Source organism: Thalassophryne amazonica, chromosome 3 (assembly GCF_902500255.1).
Source record: "Thalassophryne amazonica chromosome 3, fThaAma1.1, whole genome shotgun sequence".
In the NCBI taxonomy this organism is placed as follows: Eukaryota; Metazoa; Chordata; class Actinopteri; order Batrachoidiformes; family Batrachoididae; genus Thalassophryne; species Thalassophryne amazonica.
In genome coordinates, this window is record NC_047105.1 from 56012059 (window position 1) to 56027871 (window position 15813).

The 15813-nt window shown below is 42.0% G+C and overlaps 1 protein-coding gene across 1 annotated transcript in view; it reads left to right on the top strand.

The window, feature by feature from the left end:
* grm2b (glutamate receptor, metabotropic 2b) overlaps positions 1-13646 on the top strand; it is a 120611-nt gene extending 106965 nt beyond the window's left edge. Inside the window, exons 5-6 of the mRNA XM_034166362.1 lie at positions 1500-1692; positions 13084-13646. Of these exons, the coding sequence (XP_034022253.1) occupies positions 1500-1692; positions 13084-13157 (267 nt within the window). The 3' untranslated portion in view covers positions 13158-13646. The remainder of the gene's footprint in view (positions 1-1499; positions 1693-13083) is intronic.
* Positions 13647-15813: the final 2167 nt, after the last annotated feature.

Below are 15813 nucleotides of genomic sequence, written 5' to 3' on the forward strand. Positions count from 1 at the left end.
CGACTTGCCGTGAGATTGAGTTTATTGTGGATATAACAGCCTGTTCAGATTTGCGGTGGCATGCGCACAGTAGTGCACGGTGCTTTCGGTTTGATAGCCGCTGTTCACATTCACTGTACATGATAATAATTCATAATTATTATGATGAAGCATGCCACATACATTTCAACAGTTCCTTTGTGCTCGGGGGGTGTGGACATTATTATACGTCATACCGACAGGCTTTGCCGTGCCAGATCTATCTCGAGGTTCCCTCGTATGCGCTCATATCATTTAGGATCCTGTTTTGCCACCATCAGGATATGTAAATTGCGGTCAGATGGTCCTCAGCCTGCACATGGGCCGCCGTTGGATAGGTGTCCCATCTGGACGGCGCCTGGAGGGTTTTGAACATGTGCATCACACTCTGGGCCGATTTTGACCAACTATGTGGTCTCTCGCAGATGGCTGTCAGAATGTTTTGGAACTGAAACCTGACACTTTTCAGATGTGCGCCCATTCGTCATTGACACCATTCTGTGTGATTCTGGCTATGTCAGGGTATAAGATTTTTACATGAAAAAATAAGGTAAATGCATGCTGTCATTGTATGCACTGGTGCTTATTCCTGAAAAGCTGTATCATAAAAATATCTACAAGAAAGGTGTGTGTATATATATATATATATATATATATATATATATATATATATAAAGTGAAATATTAGTTGCATGCACTGGTGCTTGTCATTTGTTTGAAAAACTGTAACATAAAATAGCAAGAAATATGTAGCCTGAATGAGATAGAGAGCTACAGGAAAAAAAAGAAAAAACAAACGTAAAAAAATAATAGTGTCCGCATGCTACTTCAGTAGTTATTTTCTGAGCCAAAGTTTTAAAGTGCGAGAGCTGTGCAGCCGTTTTAGGAGAGATTTCACATCACGCTGTGGTTCTGCAAATAGAAGTTCGTGGACTGCAGGGGTGACCGGTGGGGTGGGACGAGATGAAGCTCAGGAAGATGACCCCAGCAGTCAGCTCACATTAGCAGATGAAATATGACTAACAAGGCCCTGACATTCCTGGATGGCCAGCTGCGCTTTTCCAATATTCTTCTTTTGCCCTCATATTCATGCACATACCAATATGCAATTAGAATTGCTAAACATCAATGAGCTGTGTGAACAAACTTGCACACACACACACACACACACACACACACACACACACACACACACACACACACACACACACACACACACACACACACACACACACACACACACACACACACACACACAGAATATGTGATTGGGATGAACAGTGAGAGCAAAAATTATGACATAAAGACATTTCTGGTTTTGCTTTGGATAACATCAGTGCCTTAAGGATCCTGAAGAAGTAACATTTATGAGGAGAGCCCCACCAGCTCCAAGATTTATTTGACTGCTGCAAGCAAGAAAAAAAAAAAGAAAGAAGAGTTTTCATTGATTTATCACAGCATCACTTTTATTTGGCTCCCAGGTGCAGACCACCACCATGTGCATCTCTGTCAGTCTCAGTGGTTCTGTGGTTCTTGGCTGCCTGTTCGCCCCCAAGATCCACATCATCCTATTCCAGCCCCAGAAAAACGTAGCCACGCTCAGGGTCACGGCGAACCGCTTCAGTGCCACCGTGTCTGCTTCTGCCTCGGCTCCCAGCTCCAGCTACTCCAAAGGTACAGACTCAGCCCACCATATTGTTTTTCATGCACGTATGTTCCTGTAAGAATTCCATTTAAATATAGATTTATTTTTATGATTCTACCGTACAGACAAAATTTACCACTATACACACAAGCTGCATAATATGGTTCATATTGTGTTTGTAAGTAAGTAGAACATATGTTTTCTTGGTTGTGAATATAAATATAATTTGTGTTGTTTTCAAGATGAAGGGAAAAAGATTCCATCTTCAATCACATATTTTTCAGGCCTTTACATTTTATTCAACAGGACAGATCAGTGCAAACAGGCAGAGCGGAAAGTTCAGGAATCATGAGGACTGCACTTTAACCCGCGGACCGTTGGTGCATCCTGCTTCCAACTGGGTTTTAGTGAAAAATCTCATGATATTCATCTGAATTAATTGTGTACCAATTTAAAAGAAGAAGAAAACGAATTTCGTGTGCTATGGGGTGTTGATGGAGGATGACAGTTCCACTCACAATGTATTTTTTAAAAGATCTTTAAAGGATTAGATATTCCATAAAGAAACTTGAGAATATTGAACAAAAACATCAGTGTCTAAATTTGCCGTGGTATAGATTGGAATAAAGGTCCAAGTCTTTCCTGGGGACTCATTTATAAAATGTTGTGTAGAATTCATACTAAAAGTATACGTATGAACAAAAGGCAAAAATGGTGTAGAAAAAAAATCAGATTTCTAAAACCATTTGTTGACACACCTGCAAACAAAATATCTTCATTTTTTAGTATTTTCAGTATTTTCCTTTTTTGTTTGATTTGATCTATTCATTAATTTATTTTCTGTTATTGCATGAGTTTGCTGATTGAAATAAATAATATAAATCAAAAATAATAATAATAAAAAAAAAATCAATAAATCACACAGGACTTGAATTGTGTGCACATCGATCTGCTTCATATCCTGCCCTCCATGTGGCCACATTCAACTGCAAATGATCAATGCAAAACACCTCATGAATATTCAAGCACGCACAAAAGCTTGAACAAGCTCAGAACAAGAACCAGAATGGAATCTTCCAAATAACAGAATAACTACATGATTATTGTTAGTTGTCTCAGACTTGTTTGCACAGCTGTGACGTAATCACAGTGCAGTCTTTATGACAATAAAATGTTCAATCAAGAAATTTGAGCAATTAAAATAACGTGGGCCTAGTTTTAACATCAAATTGCAGAAGGGAAATGATTTGTATTTGTTTAATCTCAGTACAGCAGGCAGGACCTTTTCCAAATGATGGTGATAATCCAGTCATGTCCACCACTAATATATTCACATTTCAGTTGCTGCAGTGCGCTGATGAAATATTAAATGTGTGGTTTGATTAAGATCTGAATATATTGTTGAATATTATACAATTGAACAGTCCCTCTGGAATAATTATGGCTCACTATCCCATCTAACAATGCTAATATTTTTCTTTCTGATAAAGTACTTGTACTATATGTGATATGTGTTAAGTGGAATTGAATACACGAGTTATGGCTCACTCACACACGGCATCATTGTGTGTGAAATAATGCTGCCAAAACTCACATTTTGACCCCCTCCAAAATGTTACTATGCACGGGTCACAGTTTAAATACATAATATGCAAACATTTTACCATCCAGTTTGTTTTTATAATGAAAAGGTACACATTAAAATTGTTACACGCATCTTTTAAGTCATGTTTTACACATGCACAATTGTGTTAGATTGTAAATTTCCAATTTTCCCGGGTGTAATGGGGAGCAAATTCAAAAGACTCAAAAACCACAGATAATGGACTTCAATTTTAAATGCTGTATTATACAAAGTCTTTCCTGGACAGCAAGTTGGTAACAGCCTGCAGGCTCACAAACTCCGCCCCCCGCCTGCCTTTTTCCCCCTGCACTCCAGCCACGCCCCCAGATGGGTGGGCCACTACCCTCAGCGTGAATCAGTAAAGTGTGTTTGCATGAAACATGTTACATGTTGTGTAAAAGTAAGCAGATGAACAGTATGTATCATGGCATTCCAGAGAAAATATGAGGATATTAGTAGCAGTAGTATTAGTAATACCATTATAAGGTTTGAGGGTATTAGCAAGTTATATTATGATTATTATTATGATTTATACCACAGACAAATTAGCCATAAAACATAATATCCAACAATTGTTATGAGGGCCCTGGCACTTGGACATGAACCACTGATCTAAGGTGGCGACTGGATGGCTTTGGTACTAGTTCTCTTCAGAGGATCCTTGCATACTGCTAGAATGACTTTATGACAAAGGAGCCGGTACTGAGGCAAACCCAGATGAAGGTGAGCTCTTGCATTGTGACAGAACATCTACTACATTTTGGCCATGTGGTGCGTTTCTCTGGGCACGATTGCGGACATACAGTAGGTGCCTCAGTACTGATTACCCCAGCAGCCGGAGAAGGCCTGCAAGATGCCCACATTTCACCTGGCTGCAGGAGAGTAATGGTTACTTCTGAGAAGTGGGGATAGACTGGTTGTCTGCCTGGGTGATAGTCACCCAGAACCCAGGGTGGGTCTGTTATGTGGTGGATGTGGTAACATGTGGCACTAATGCATGATCCTAGAACTGACTTTGGAAAATCCAGCTGATGAAGCATATGAGGTCTGTGAGAAAAGTATCATACCTTTTTATTTTTTTCAAAAACTATATGGATTTGATTCATATGTTTTTACGTCAGCCAAGCTTGAACCTTCGTGCGCATGCGTGAGTTTTTCCACGCCTGTCGGTTGCGTCATTCGCCTGTGGGCAGGCTTTGAGTGAGCACTGGTCCACCCCTCTCGTCGTTGTTTCATTGCGAGGAAATGGCGGAATGATTTGGGCTTTTTTTCCATCAGAATTTTTTCAGAAACTGTTAGAGACAAGCAGCTGGAAACCATTCGAAAAATTTATCTGGCTTTCAGTGAAAATTTTACGGGCTTTACAGAGAATAAGGACTGTTACTATAGCTTTAAGGACGCCCCACAATGGCGCACGGCACACCACACTCCGAGCCCCCATCGAGAGGCAGAAAACACCACATCATTTCTAAACAGATGGCTGTGTGGAGCTGGGACCGTCGTGACCAATTTCTCTGGTTATCACCAAAGCTGGACATCAGCCATTTTCCGGCAGATTTCACTTTTAACAAGAGATTTTGTCATGGAAAGCCGCGCGGAGGCTTCGCGCGTCAGGACCGATTCGCTGATTGAGCGAGACAAAGGAACACCTCCGTTTCAGAGTGTTAAAGGACAAGTTGGGACATGCCTATCTTGGCTTTCAATGCTTACCAGCCCAGTGAGTATAAGAGAAATTGTGGAGAGCTGGGCATGTCCCAACTTGTCCCCTGGCACTCCGAAACGGAGGTGTTCCTTTGTCTCACTCGATCAGCGATCAGGCCAAGAAGGTCCTGACACGCGATGCCTCCATGCGGCTTTCCATGACAAAACCGCCATTTCCTGACAATGAAAATCCGACGAGGGGGCTGGACCACTCCTCCCACAAGGGGTGCTTACAGGCGAATGACGCAACCGACAGGCGTGGAAAAACTCACGCATGCGCACGAAGGTTCAAGCTTGGCTGACGTAAAAACATATGAATCAAATCCATATAGTTTTTAAAAAAAATAAAAAGGTCCGTTACTTTTCTCACAGACCTCGTACTGTGTGAGGGCTCACATTCTCTGTCTTTTCCATTCATAGGTGCTGAATACATGCATTTGTTGCTTTAAATGTAAAGCACCTGCTGCCACAACCATGTGGCTTTTGGAATGTAATCTTCTCTATGTGTCTCTTCTGCTGATGACTTGTACACATCTCACAGAGTATGCAAGACTCACGACTCTTCCCCAGTCTGTGAGCTCTTGTCCACCATGGGACCTGGACATAAAACAGACTGTTGACGCACGTGATTTTGCACATTGCAGTCTACCAAAAACAGTGATCTGGTTATGCTGCATTTATTTCATTTATTTGCTTCTTCAACATTAACTCCAAGCATTCAACTTATTTTTTGTTTAAAATGACATAGTATTTAATGAATTATTGCTTTTTATGGTCATACTTTTTGTGCAACAGCTAGGTCAAATGTTGACGTGAGCTCTCAGCCAATCAGCACCTAATTTTCCAAAACCTACGGCTCAGACAATACCTCTCCACAAATCAAGAAATGTGTGAATCCAGGCTGTCATTTGTGGAATGTTGGTAAACACAATATAAGACGGTGCACTCCAGACTGAAATATGTTTGTACTAGCTTGGTTTGTGGGGGATTCCGCTATTGCTAACCTGGTAGAGCATAGACTTCGTGAGAGAAAAAGTCAGGAGGTTGAATTCCACCAGAAACCACAAAATATTCTCATGGTCACAACAGATTTAAAAAAATCATTTTACACACTGCAGTCCCTTTAATATTAATGCACAATACTCTTTTTTAAAAATAGCAAAATAGCTTACAAAGCTTTCAGAATCAAAAGCCAAAACTAAAGCCTCCGTCACACATAGCAAGAATGTGAAGGAGCCATTCCGACATGGAAAATATTGCCATAATCCGACGCAGTCAGGAGGAAAAGAGGCGTGGCCAGTCGTGGTCCGAACGCATCCGGATGAGTGATAAGTGTGTGTCCACTCAGCTGCGCGCGTGTGTTCACAATGGCTGAACGAGCCACGTGTGCCTGCATGTGTAGAACAGGTGATCAAAGCAGTGTGCGAGTGTGTGGCCGAAATGTTCACTTAGCTGCATGTATATGTGTTCATAAATGTTGTACCAGCCACTCTGCATGCGCATGTGGGGCGCACGTGAGCACAGGAGCTGTCCATCCACACAGTGCACAAAAAGGCTGAGAGCTGTCAGTGATCGCCTGCTGTTAGTCCGGAGAAAAATCCCTTTAGGTGTTTGATCAGTATACACTGTACTTCCATTGTTAGCTAGGACATCTTTCTACTCATCACTAATTGAAGAAAATAAGAACAACCCCAGGTTTCTTTTCAGCACTGTAGCCAGGCTGACAAAGAGTCAGAGCTCTATTGAGCTGAGTATTCCATTAACTTTAACTAGTAATGACTTCATGACTTTCTTTGCTAACAAAATTTTGACTATTAGAGAAAAAATTACTCATAACCATCCCAAAGATGTATCGTTATCTTTGGCTGCTTTCAGTGATGCCGGTATTTGGTTAGACTCTTTCTCTCCAATTGTTCTGTCTGAGTTATTTTCATTAGTTACTTCATCCAAACCATCAACATGTTTATTAGACCCCATTCCTGCCAGGCTGCTCAAGGAAGTCCTACCATTATTTAATGCTTCAATCTTAAATATGATCAATCTATCTTTGTTAGTTGGTTATGTACCACAGGCCTTTAAGGTGGCAGTAATTAAACCATCACTTAAAAAGCCATCACTTGACCCAGCTATCTTAGCTAATTATAGGCCAATCTCCAACCTTCCTTTTCTCTCAAAGATTCTTGAGAGGGTAGTTGTAAAACAGCTAACTGATCACCTGCAGAGGAATGGTCTATTTGAAGAGTTTCAGTCAGGTTTTAGAATTCATCATAGTACAGAAACAGCATTAGTGAAGGTTACAAATGATCTTCTTATGGCTTCGGACAGTGGACTTATCTCTGTGCTTGTTCTGTTGGACCTCAGTGCTGCTTTTGATACTGTTGACCATAAAATTTTATTACAGAGATTAGAGCATGTCATAGGTATTAAGGGCACTGCGCTGCGGTGGTTTGAATCATATTTGTCTAATAGATTACAGTTTGTTCATGTAAATGGGGAATCTTCTTCACAGACTGAAGTTAATTATGGAGTTCCACAAGGTTCTGTGCTAGGACCAATTTTGTTCACTTTGTACATGCTTCCCTTGGGCAGTATTATTAGACGGTATTGCTTAAATTTTCATTGTTACGCAGATGATACCCAGCTTTATCTATCCATGAAGCCAGAGGATACACACCAATTAGCTAAACTGCAGGATTGTCTTACAGACATAAAGACATGGATGACCTCTAATTTCCTGCTTTTATTGTACTTGGCCCCACAAATCTTAGAAGCATGGTGTCTAACCAGATCGTTACTCTGGATGGCATTTCCCTGATCTCTAGTAATACTGTGAGAAATCTTGGAGTCATTTTTGATCAGGATATGTCATTCAAAGCGCATATAAAACAAATATGTAGGACTGCCTTTTTGCATTTACGCAATATCTCTAAAATCAGAAAGGTCTTGTCTCAGAGTGATGCTGAAAAACTAATTCATGCATTTATTTCCTCTAGGCTGGACTATTGTAATTCATTATTATCAGGTTGTCCTAAAAGTTCCCTAAAAAGCCTTCAGTTGGTTCAGAATGCTGCAGCTAGAGTACTGACGGGGACTAGCAGGAGAGAGCATATCTCACCCGTGTTGGCCTCTCTTCATTGGCTTCCTGTTAATTCTAGAATAGAATTTAAAATTCTTCTTCTTACTTATAAGGTTTTGAATAATCAGGTCCCATCTTATCTTAGGGACCTCGTAGTACCATATTACCCCATTAGAGCGCTTCGCTCTCAGACTGCGGGCTTACTTGTGGTTCCTAGGGTTTGTAAGAGTAGAATGGGAGGCAGAGCCTTCAGCTTTCAGGCTCCTCTCCTGTGGAACCAGCTCCCAATTCAGATCAGGGAGACAGATACCCTCTCTACTTTTAAGATTAGGCTTAAAACTTTCCTTTTCGCTAAGGCTTATAGTTAGGGCTGGATCGGGTGACCCTGGACCATCCCTTGGTTATGTTGCTTTAGACGCAGACTGTGGGGGGTTCCCATGATGCACTGTTTCTTTCTCTTTTTGCTCCGTATGCATCACTCTGCATTTAATCATTAGTGATCGATCTCTGCCCCCCTTCTCGGCATGTCTTTTTCCTGGTTCTTTCCCTCAGCCCCAACCAGTCTCAGCAGAAGACTGCCCCTCCCTGAGCCTGGTTCTGCTGGAGGTTTCTTCCTGTTAAAAGGGAGTTTTTCCTTCCCACTGTGGCCAAGTGCTTGCTCATAGGGGGTCGTTTTGACCGTTGGGGTTTTTCATAATTATTGTATGGCCTTGCCTTACAATGTGGAGCGCCTTGGGGCAACTGTTTGTTGTGATTTGGCGCTATAAAAGAAAAAAGTTGATTGATTGATTGATCATTAGATTTAATTCATCCGGCTGGATTCTGTAACTGCTGTTGAACTGTGCTGGCAGTGCACCAACTTCCCACATGTGCGCAACATTCAGATGCAGCCAGGATTTTTTAAAACTCTTTTTTGTTGTCATTTTACTTGATACGCATCGTAACACAACTGTAGGTAGATTATCGTGGGACGGCGCTTCACATGGGATTTATTTATGCCAGAGGTGGATTATGCTTTTGTCATCTAATCGACGTTGCCAGCACACAGCGCAGCCGAGTGAAAGGGACTTGACCAGCTGTCTGTGCTGCGCTGTGGAACACGAGGTACCGGAGGTGAGTTACATGTTTATTTGTGTCGTCGTGTGCTGGGCAAACATTTCCACATCAAACCTGTTACAGACTTAGGAGGTGTACATGTAATAATACCTGCGTTACAGCGGTGACATCCTGTTCAGCTGCATTGCTGGGCGCTGCACCGAGCCTCTGACGTGCGCACAGTGCCACATACATATTATTACATAATATTTCCTTCGCCCTCCCTGGCCGGGGTGCAGTGGAGGTGAACAAACATGGCACAACATGTCGGCAGGCTTTGCTGTGACTGATTGATCTCAGAGCTCAATCAACCGCGATCAGATCATTTGCTGTTATGATGCCATCAGAATATGTAAATTGCGGTCAGATAGTCATCAGATTACACATGGATTGCTGTCGGATAGGTGTTCCATCTCGAGGGCACCCGGAGAGTTTTGAACATGTATCAGACTCAGGCCCGCCGGCCGTTTTTTACCAACTGTGTCGACTTCTACAGATGGCTGTCAGAATGTTTTGGAACTGAAATCCGACACCTTTTGGATGTGCGCCGATGCATAAGTCAGACACCATTCTGCGTGATTCCGCCTATGTGTGACGGGGTATAAGATATCCAGATTACCACATTTCTGAATGTGCGTGGATATTGCGTGAAGATGGCACAGGCAATTATGGCAGGATGTGTTAAAGAGACTGCTGGCCTCAGTTAGCATAGTGTATGGGGGGATACATGATATGCGTAATATTTACTACTAGTAGTTGACCATTATGGTTTTTTCCAATGATTGATGCCAACTTTTAAAGGGCAGAAAATGGCCAATGTATAATGCTTTTTTTTTTTTTTTTTGCATGACACACACAAGCACAAACACACACATACACTCAACAAAAATATAAACGCAACACTTTTGGTTTTGCTCCCATTTTGTATGAGATGAACTCAAAGATCTAAACCTTTTTCACATACACAATATCACCATTTCCCTCAAATATTGCTCACAAACCAGTCTAAATCTGTGATAGTGAGCACTTCTCCTTTGCTGAGATAATCCATCCCACCTCACAGGTGTGCCATATCAAGATGCTGATTAGACACCATGATTAGTGCACAGGTGTGCCTTAGACTGCCCACAATAAAAGGCCACTCTGAAAGGTGCAGTTTTGTTTTATTGGGGGGGGGATACCAGTCATTATCTGGTGTGACCACCATTTGCCTCATGCAGTGCAACACATCTCCTTCGCATAGAGTTGATCAGGTTGTCAACTGTGGCCTGTGGAATGTTGGTCCACTCCTCTTCAATGGCTGTGCGAAGTTGTTGGATATTGGCAGGAACTGGTACACGCTGTCGTATACGCCGGTCCAGAGCATCCCAAACATGCTCAATGGGTGACATGTCCGGTGAGTATGCCGGCCATGCAAGAACTGGGACATTTTCAGCTTCCAAGAATTGTGTACAGATCCTTGCAACATGGGGCCGTGCATTATCCTGCTGCAACATGAGGTGATGTTCTTGGATGTATGGCACAACAATGGGCCTCAGGATCTCGTCACGGTATCTCTGTGCATTCAAAATGCCATCAATAAAATGCACCTGTGTTCTTCGTCCATAACAGATGCCTGCCCATACCATAACCCCACCGCCACCACGGGCCACTCGATCCACAACATTGACATCAGAAAACCGCTCACCCACACGACGCCACACACGCTGTCTGCCATCTGCCCTGAACAGTGTGAACCGGGATTCATCCGTGAAGAGAACACCTCTCCAACGTGCCAAATGCCAGCGAATATGAGCATTTGCCCACTCAAGTCGGTTACGACGATGAACTGGAGTCAGGTTGAGACCCCGATGAGGACGACGAGCATGCAGATGAGCTTCCCTGAGACGTTTCTGACAGTTTGTGCAGAAATTCTTTGGTTATGCAAACCGATTGTTTCAGCAGCTGTCCGAGTGGCTGGTCTCAGACGATCTTGGAGGTGAACATGCTGGATGTGGAGGTCCTGGGCTGGTGTGGTTACACGTGGTCTGCGGTAGTGAGTCTGGTTGGATGTACTGCCAAATTCTCTGAAACGACTTTGGAGACGGCTTATGGTAGAGAAATGAACATTCAATACACGAGCAACAGCTCTGGTTGACATTCCTGCTGTCAGCATGCCAACTGCACACTCCCTCAAATCTCGCAACATCTGTGGCATTGTGCTGTGTGATAAAACTGCACCTTTCAGAGTGGCCTTTTATTGTGGGCAGTCTAAGGCACACCTGTGCACTAATCATGGTGTCTAATCAGCATCTTGATATGGCACACCTGTGAGGTGGGATGGATTATCTCAGCAAAGGAGAAGTGCTCACTATCACAGATTTAGACTGGTTTGTGAACAATATTTGAGGGAAATGGTGATATTGTGTATGTGGAAAAAGTTTTAGATCTTTGAGTTCATCTCATACAAAATGGGAGCAAAACCAAAAGTGTTGCGTTTATATTTTTGTTGAGTGTATATCTTAAACGCTTTAAGGGTTAGAGTCACGGGGGGAGAAGCTGGAGCCTAGCTCAACAGTCATAGGATGAGGCGCGGTACACCCTGGACATGTGGCCAATCTGTTGCAGGGCCAGCATGTGATACACAATTAAAGGAATAACCCCGTTGTGTCTGATGATTTGCGGACGTTCATGCTGGTTATACAGTCACAAACTGAGCTTTTATCCGGTAAAACGGACATTTGCGACCGTACAACAGTATGAACATCCGCAAATCATCAGACACAAGGGGGTTGTTCCCATTCTAATCCAATTACATTGTTTGCATGGTTTATTTTTCTGTAGGTAATTCGGTCTGCGAGGCTTACCGTGAGGCAGCGTTGCTCCAACAGCGGTCAGGGTGTGGAGTAATCATCAAATGTGAAAATCCATCAAATTTATCAAATGTGAAACGGTAATTCTGTATCAGAATCCACATCAATACTTTCGTATGGTTGCTTAAATTCACCCATTTCGGTGGCGGCGTTGTCGGTATGCGACTTTCTCTTGCTTTCAACTAACAGCGCTAACAGCTAGCAGCTTGCGCGGCCAGTGTTCTGTCAAATTGTGTGTCTCGTTGCATAAATCCACAGTTCTGCGTCCTGACAATACTGTGCATGTGTGCGCAATTGAGTCCTCTGTGCATGTTGCACGGAAGACAGGAATGATTTTCCACATGAATGACATCTCGTCAGAACACCGGTCAGGGCACATCCAAATGTGAAATGGTTGAATATTTTGCCACTGTTACCCCGATATTACATGGTCTGAAATCTCAACACAATTAACCAATCAGGTTTGCGGAAAAAAAATGTAATTGGATTAGAATGCAACAATAAGAAGACACAAAATAGCTGTATTTAAGTGAATATTTACTTAACACTGCTGCCGGTATCACATTGGCATCCCATCCAGGAGGAATTTTAGATGCACCCACAGGCCTCAGAGCCTATAGGACTTGGAAATTAACTGTCTGCGTTAACTCTATTCAAGCCTTACTGATTTTTCACAGTAAGGACAATGTTTTATTGTATTGATATGTTTCCCACTATTTCAAAACACACATTTCTACACCCATCTGCCCAACCCCACTTGTGAGATGCAACAACAGCAGGCAAGTGGGCATTCATCAGAGCAGACATCGATCATGGGCACTTGTGTAAAAATTCATTTAATCGGGCTACTCGTGTTTACGGCCTGTCAGTCACACAGAATGTCAATGTACCTACGCATCACAAAATTCTGTTGTTGCTGTGGCACTGGTTTGACCTTAACTGTATGACATTCTCTTCACCCATGGTGATAATATAGACATCAATGTTTCATACAAGGATGGGCAGCAACTCATCAAAACACCATGACTCAGCCAGTCTCTGTCTAATATTGTTACCATTTGTGCTTTCTCAGGATCGGCCTCCAACTACATGCCAGCAGTCTGTAACGGCCGAGAGGTGGTGGACTCGACAACATCTTCTTTGTGAAAAAGGTTCAAAGCACCAGTCAACCTTTCATCACACAGGGTCATCTGTAACAAAGCCCCGTGTCATCTGACACTGACAGGATAACCGTGTTCCTACAGCGAACAGTACGTATCAAATGTAAAGCCCCCCCGCCCCCCTTTATTGGTATAGATTCAATATGCTGTGATCTCTTCGGTTTACAGATAGATGTGACTAAATGCACCGTGCCTTGTCCTGCAGAAATCTTGCTAACTGGGTGATTGTGAAGCAGTTATTTGTTAAAGGCTGTATTTTTAAATCTTGTCCTTACAGTGCTGTGAATATATTCAAATGTTTGACATTGAGGGAAAAAAAATGCTTTGAGATGAATATAGCCCTTCTTTTAAACAAAATGTGACTAACCATAGTGAACGTTGTGAAAATTAGCCAGCTAGAGATATAAAGGACAATGTTTTATTGTATACTGATGTGTGCTTTTACTGTAATTTATGTAAATAAAGGTTGTTTTTTTTTTTTTTATTAAATGCTGGCTTGTTCATTTTTTGCCACATCATCAGTCCACACTTCCCTATGCTTACAGGTCCAGATTAGATAAAACTTTATTGATCCCTTGGGAAGATTCCCTCAGGGAAATTAAGGTTCCAGCAGCACACAAGAGTATCAAAAGTGAAAGAAACAGTTTGCAATATAAATACACACTATAAATACCAGACATACTGATCAGTACTGGTTTACTGGCTGCTACTGTTCCTCTCCTTCCCATCCTGTCTTCCTGTTACTCCTCCTCCCCGAGTGAGTTGTACAGTCTGATGGCCTGAGGGACAAAGGAGTTTTTCAGTCTGTTGGTTCTGCACTCGGGAAGGAGCAGTCTGTGGCTGAAGAGGCTCCTCTGGTTGCTGATGACGTTGTGCGGAGGGTGACTGACATCGTCCATAATGTCCAGCAGTTTGTCCTTTTCTTGACCTAGGGTTTTTAAGAGTAGAATGGGAGGCAGAGCCTTCAGCTTTCAGGCTCCTCTCCTGTGGAACCAGCTCCCAATTCGGATCAGGGAAACAGACACCCGCTCTACTTTTAAGATTAGGCTTAAAACTTTCCTTTTTGCTAAAGCTTATAGTTAGGGCTGGATCAGGTGACCCTGAACCATCCCTTAGTTATGCTGCTATAGACTTAGACTGCTGGGGGGTTCCCATGATGCACTGTTTCTTTTTGCTCTGTATGCACCACTCTGCATTTAATCATTAGTGATTGATCTCTGCTCTCTTCCAAAGCATGTCTTTTTCCTGATTCTCTCCCCTCAGCCCCAACCAGTCTCAGCAGAAGACTGCCTCTCCCTGAGCCTGGTTCTGCTGGAGGTTTCTTCTGTTAAAAGGGAGATTTTCCTTCCCACTGTCGCCAAGTGCTTGCTCATAGGGGGTCGTTTTGACCGTTGGGGTTTTTCTGTATTTAATGTATGGCTTTTGCCTTACAATATAAAGTGCCTTGAGGCAACTGTTGTGATTTGGCGCTATATAAATAAAACTGATTTGATTTGACACTATTCAAAGTCAAAATAAGCAGATACTACAGCCTGGGTACAATTATCACTTTGAGTGCACAGCTTGCCATTTTTGACCAATAAAAATAATTCAACAACATACTCTTGTTTTAATAAAATTACCAACAAACTGAATGTGTAAAAGGTTCCCGGTTCAAACCCCAACCCTGCCGATTTCTCCATGCAATGTGGAGTTGTGTCAGGAAGGGCACCTGGGATAAAACTTGTGCCAGGGATTAGCCAAAGGGACTTTTTTTTTTTTAAATAGCATAGTTGGTAAAGAACTACAATTAAAACTGACTTAAGCAGGCACAACATGAAGACCAATTTCAACCAAAACTACTGCTGCAACAACTAGAATTTGCAATTAAAATCCTTTAAAACAAAAAACAAAGCTTCTGCCAAGCTTGTTTTCACCAAAGAAAATGATTTTTTATCCCTTAACACTTTAAAAGCTTAGTGACGCTATACCTTTACATTTCAATGAAACCAACCACGGTCTGGGAAGAGCTGCTTGCACAAGACTCATATTCCTCAATCAGATAATGCAAGCAATAGCTGGTTTTTCTTTTTTTATTGCCCACACAAATGCTGACACATCATGCATGTCATATTTTGGAGCAAAATTAAAAAGCCAGCATATAAAAAAAAACAAAAAAAAAAAAAACAGCAAGTCCAACTTCAAGAGTCCACTGTGTCCGGTTGCTTTGATTGCAAAATAATCATGCAATTATGATTGGAAAGTTTGCAAAATCTTCAGCTTTCACTGGATTGGTAATGTTATTTAATCTGTAATTACACAGAATTTAGTTTTATATTTGATATCACAGGGTTGACAATAACCAAAACAAAAACAGATGCTTTGAAATCATTATCCTGACAACAGCATGACAGTGTGGCTCGTAAAACCTACAACCATTTTAGAACCCAGAGGAATGTTAGAAAAGTACTTTTTCCTCAGGAGTCACACAGTCGCCAATTAGGGAATAATAAAAGTAATATAGTTATATGGAGTACTACTACAACTGAGACTACTAAGAATAGAAATGCTCGATAAAACCAAAGACTTGTAATGGTGGTTTTTAAATAGGACATGGACCATTTTACCTCAAACAGGACATAAATAAAAACCACAGATATATA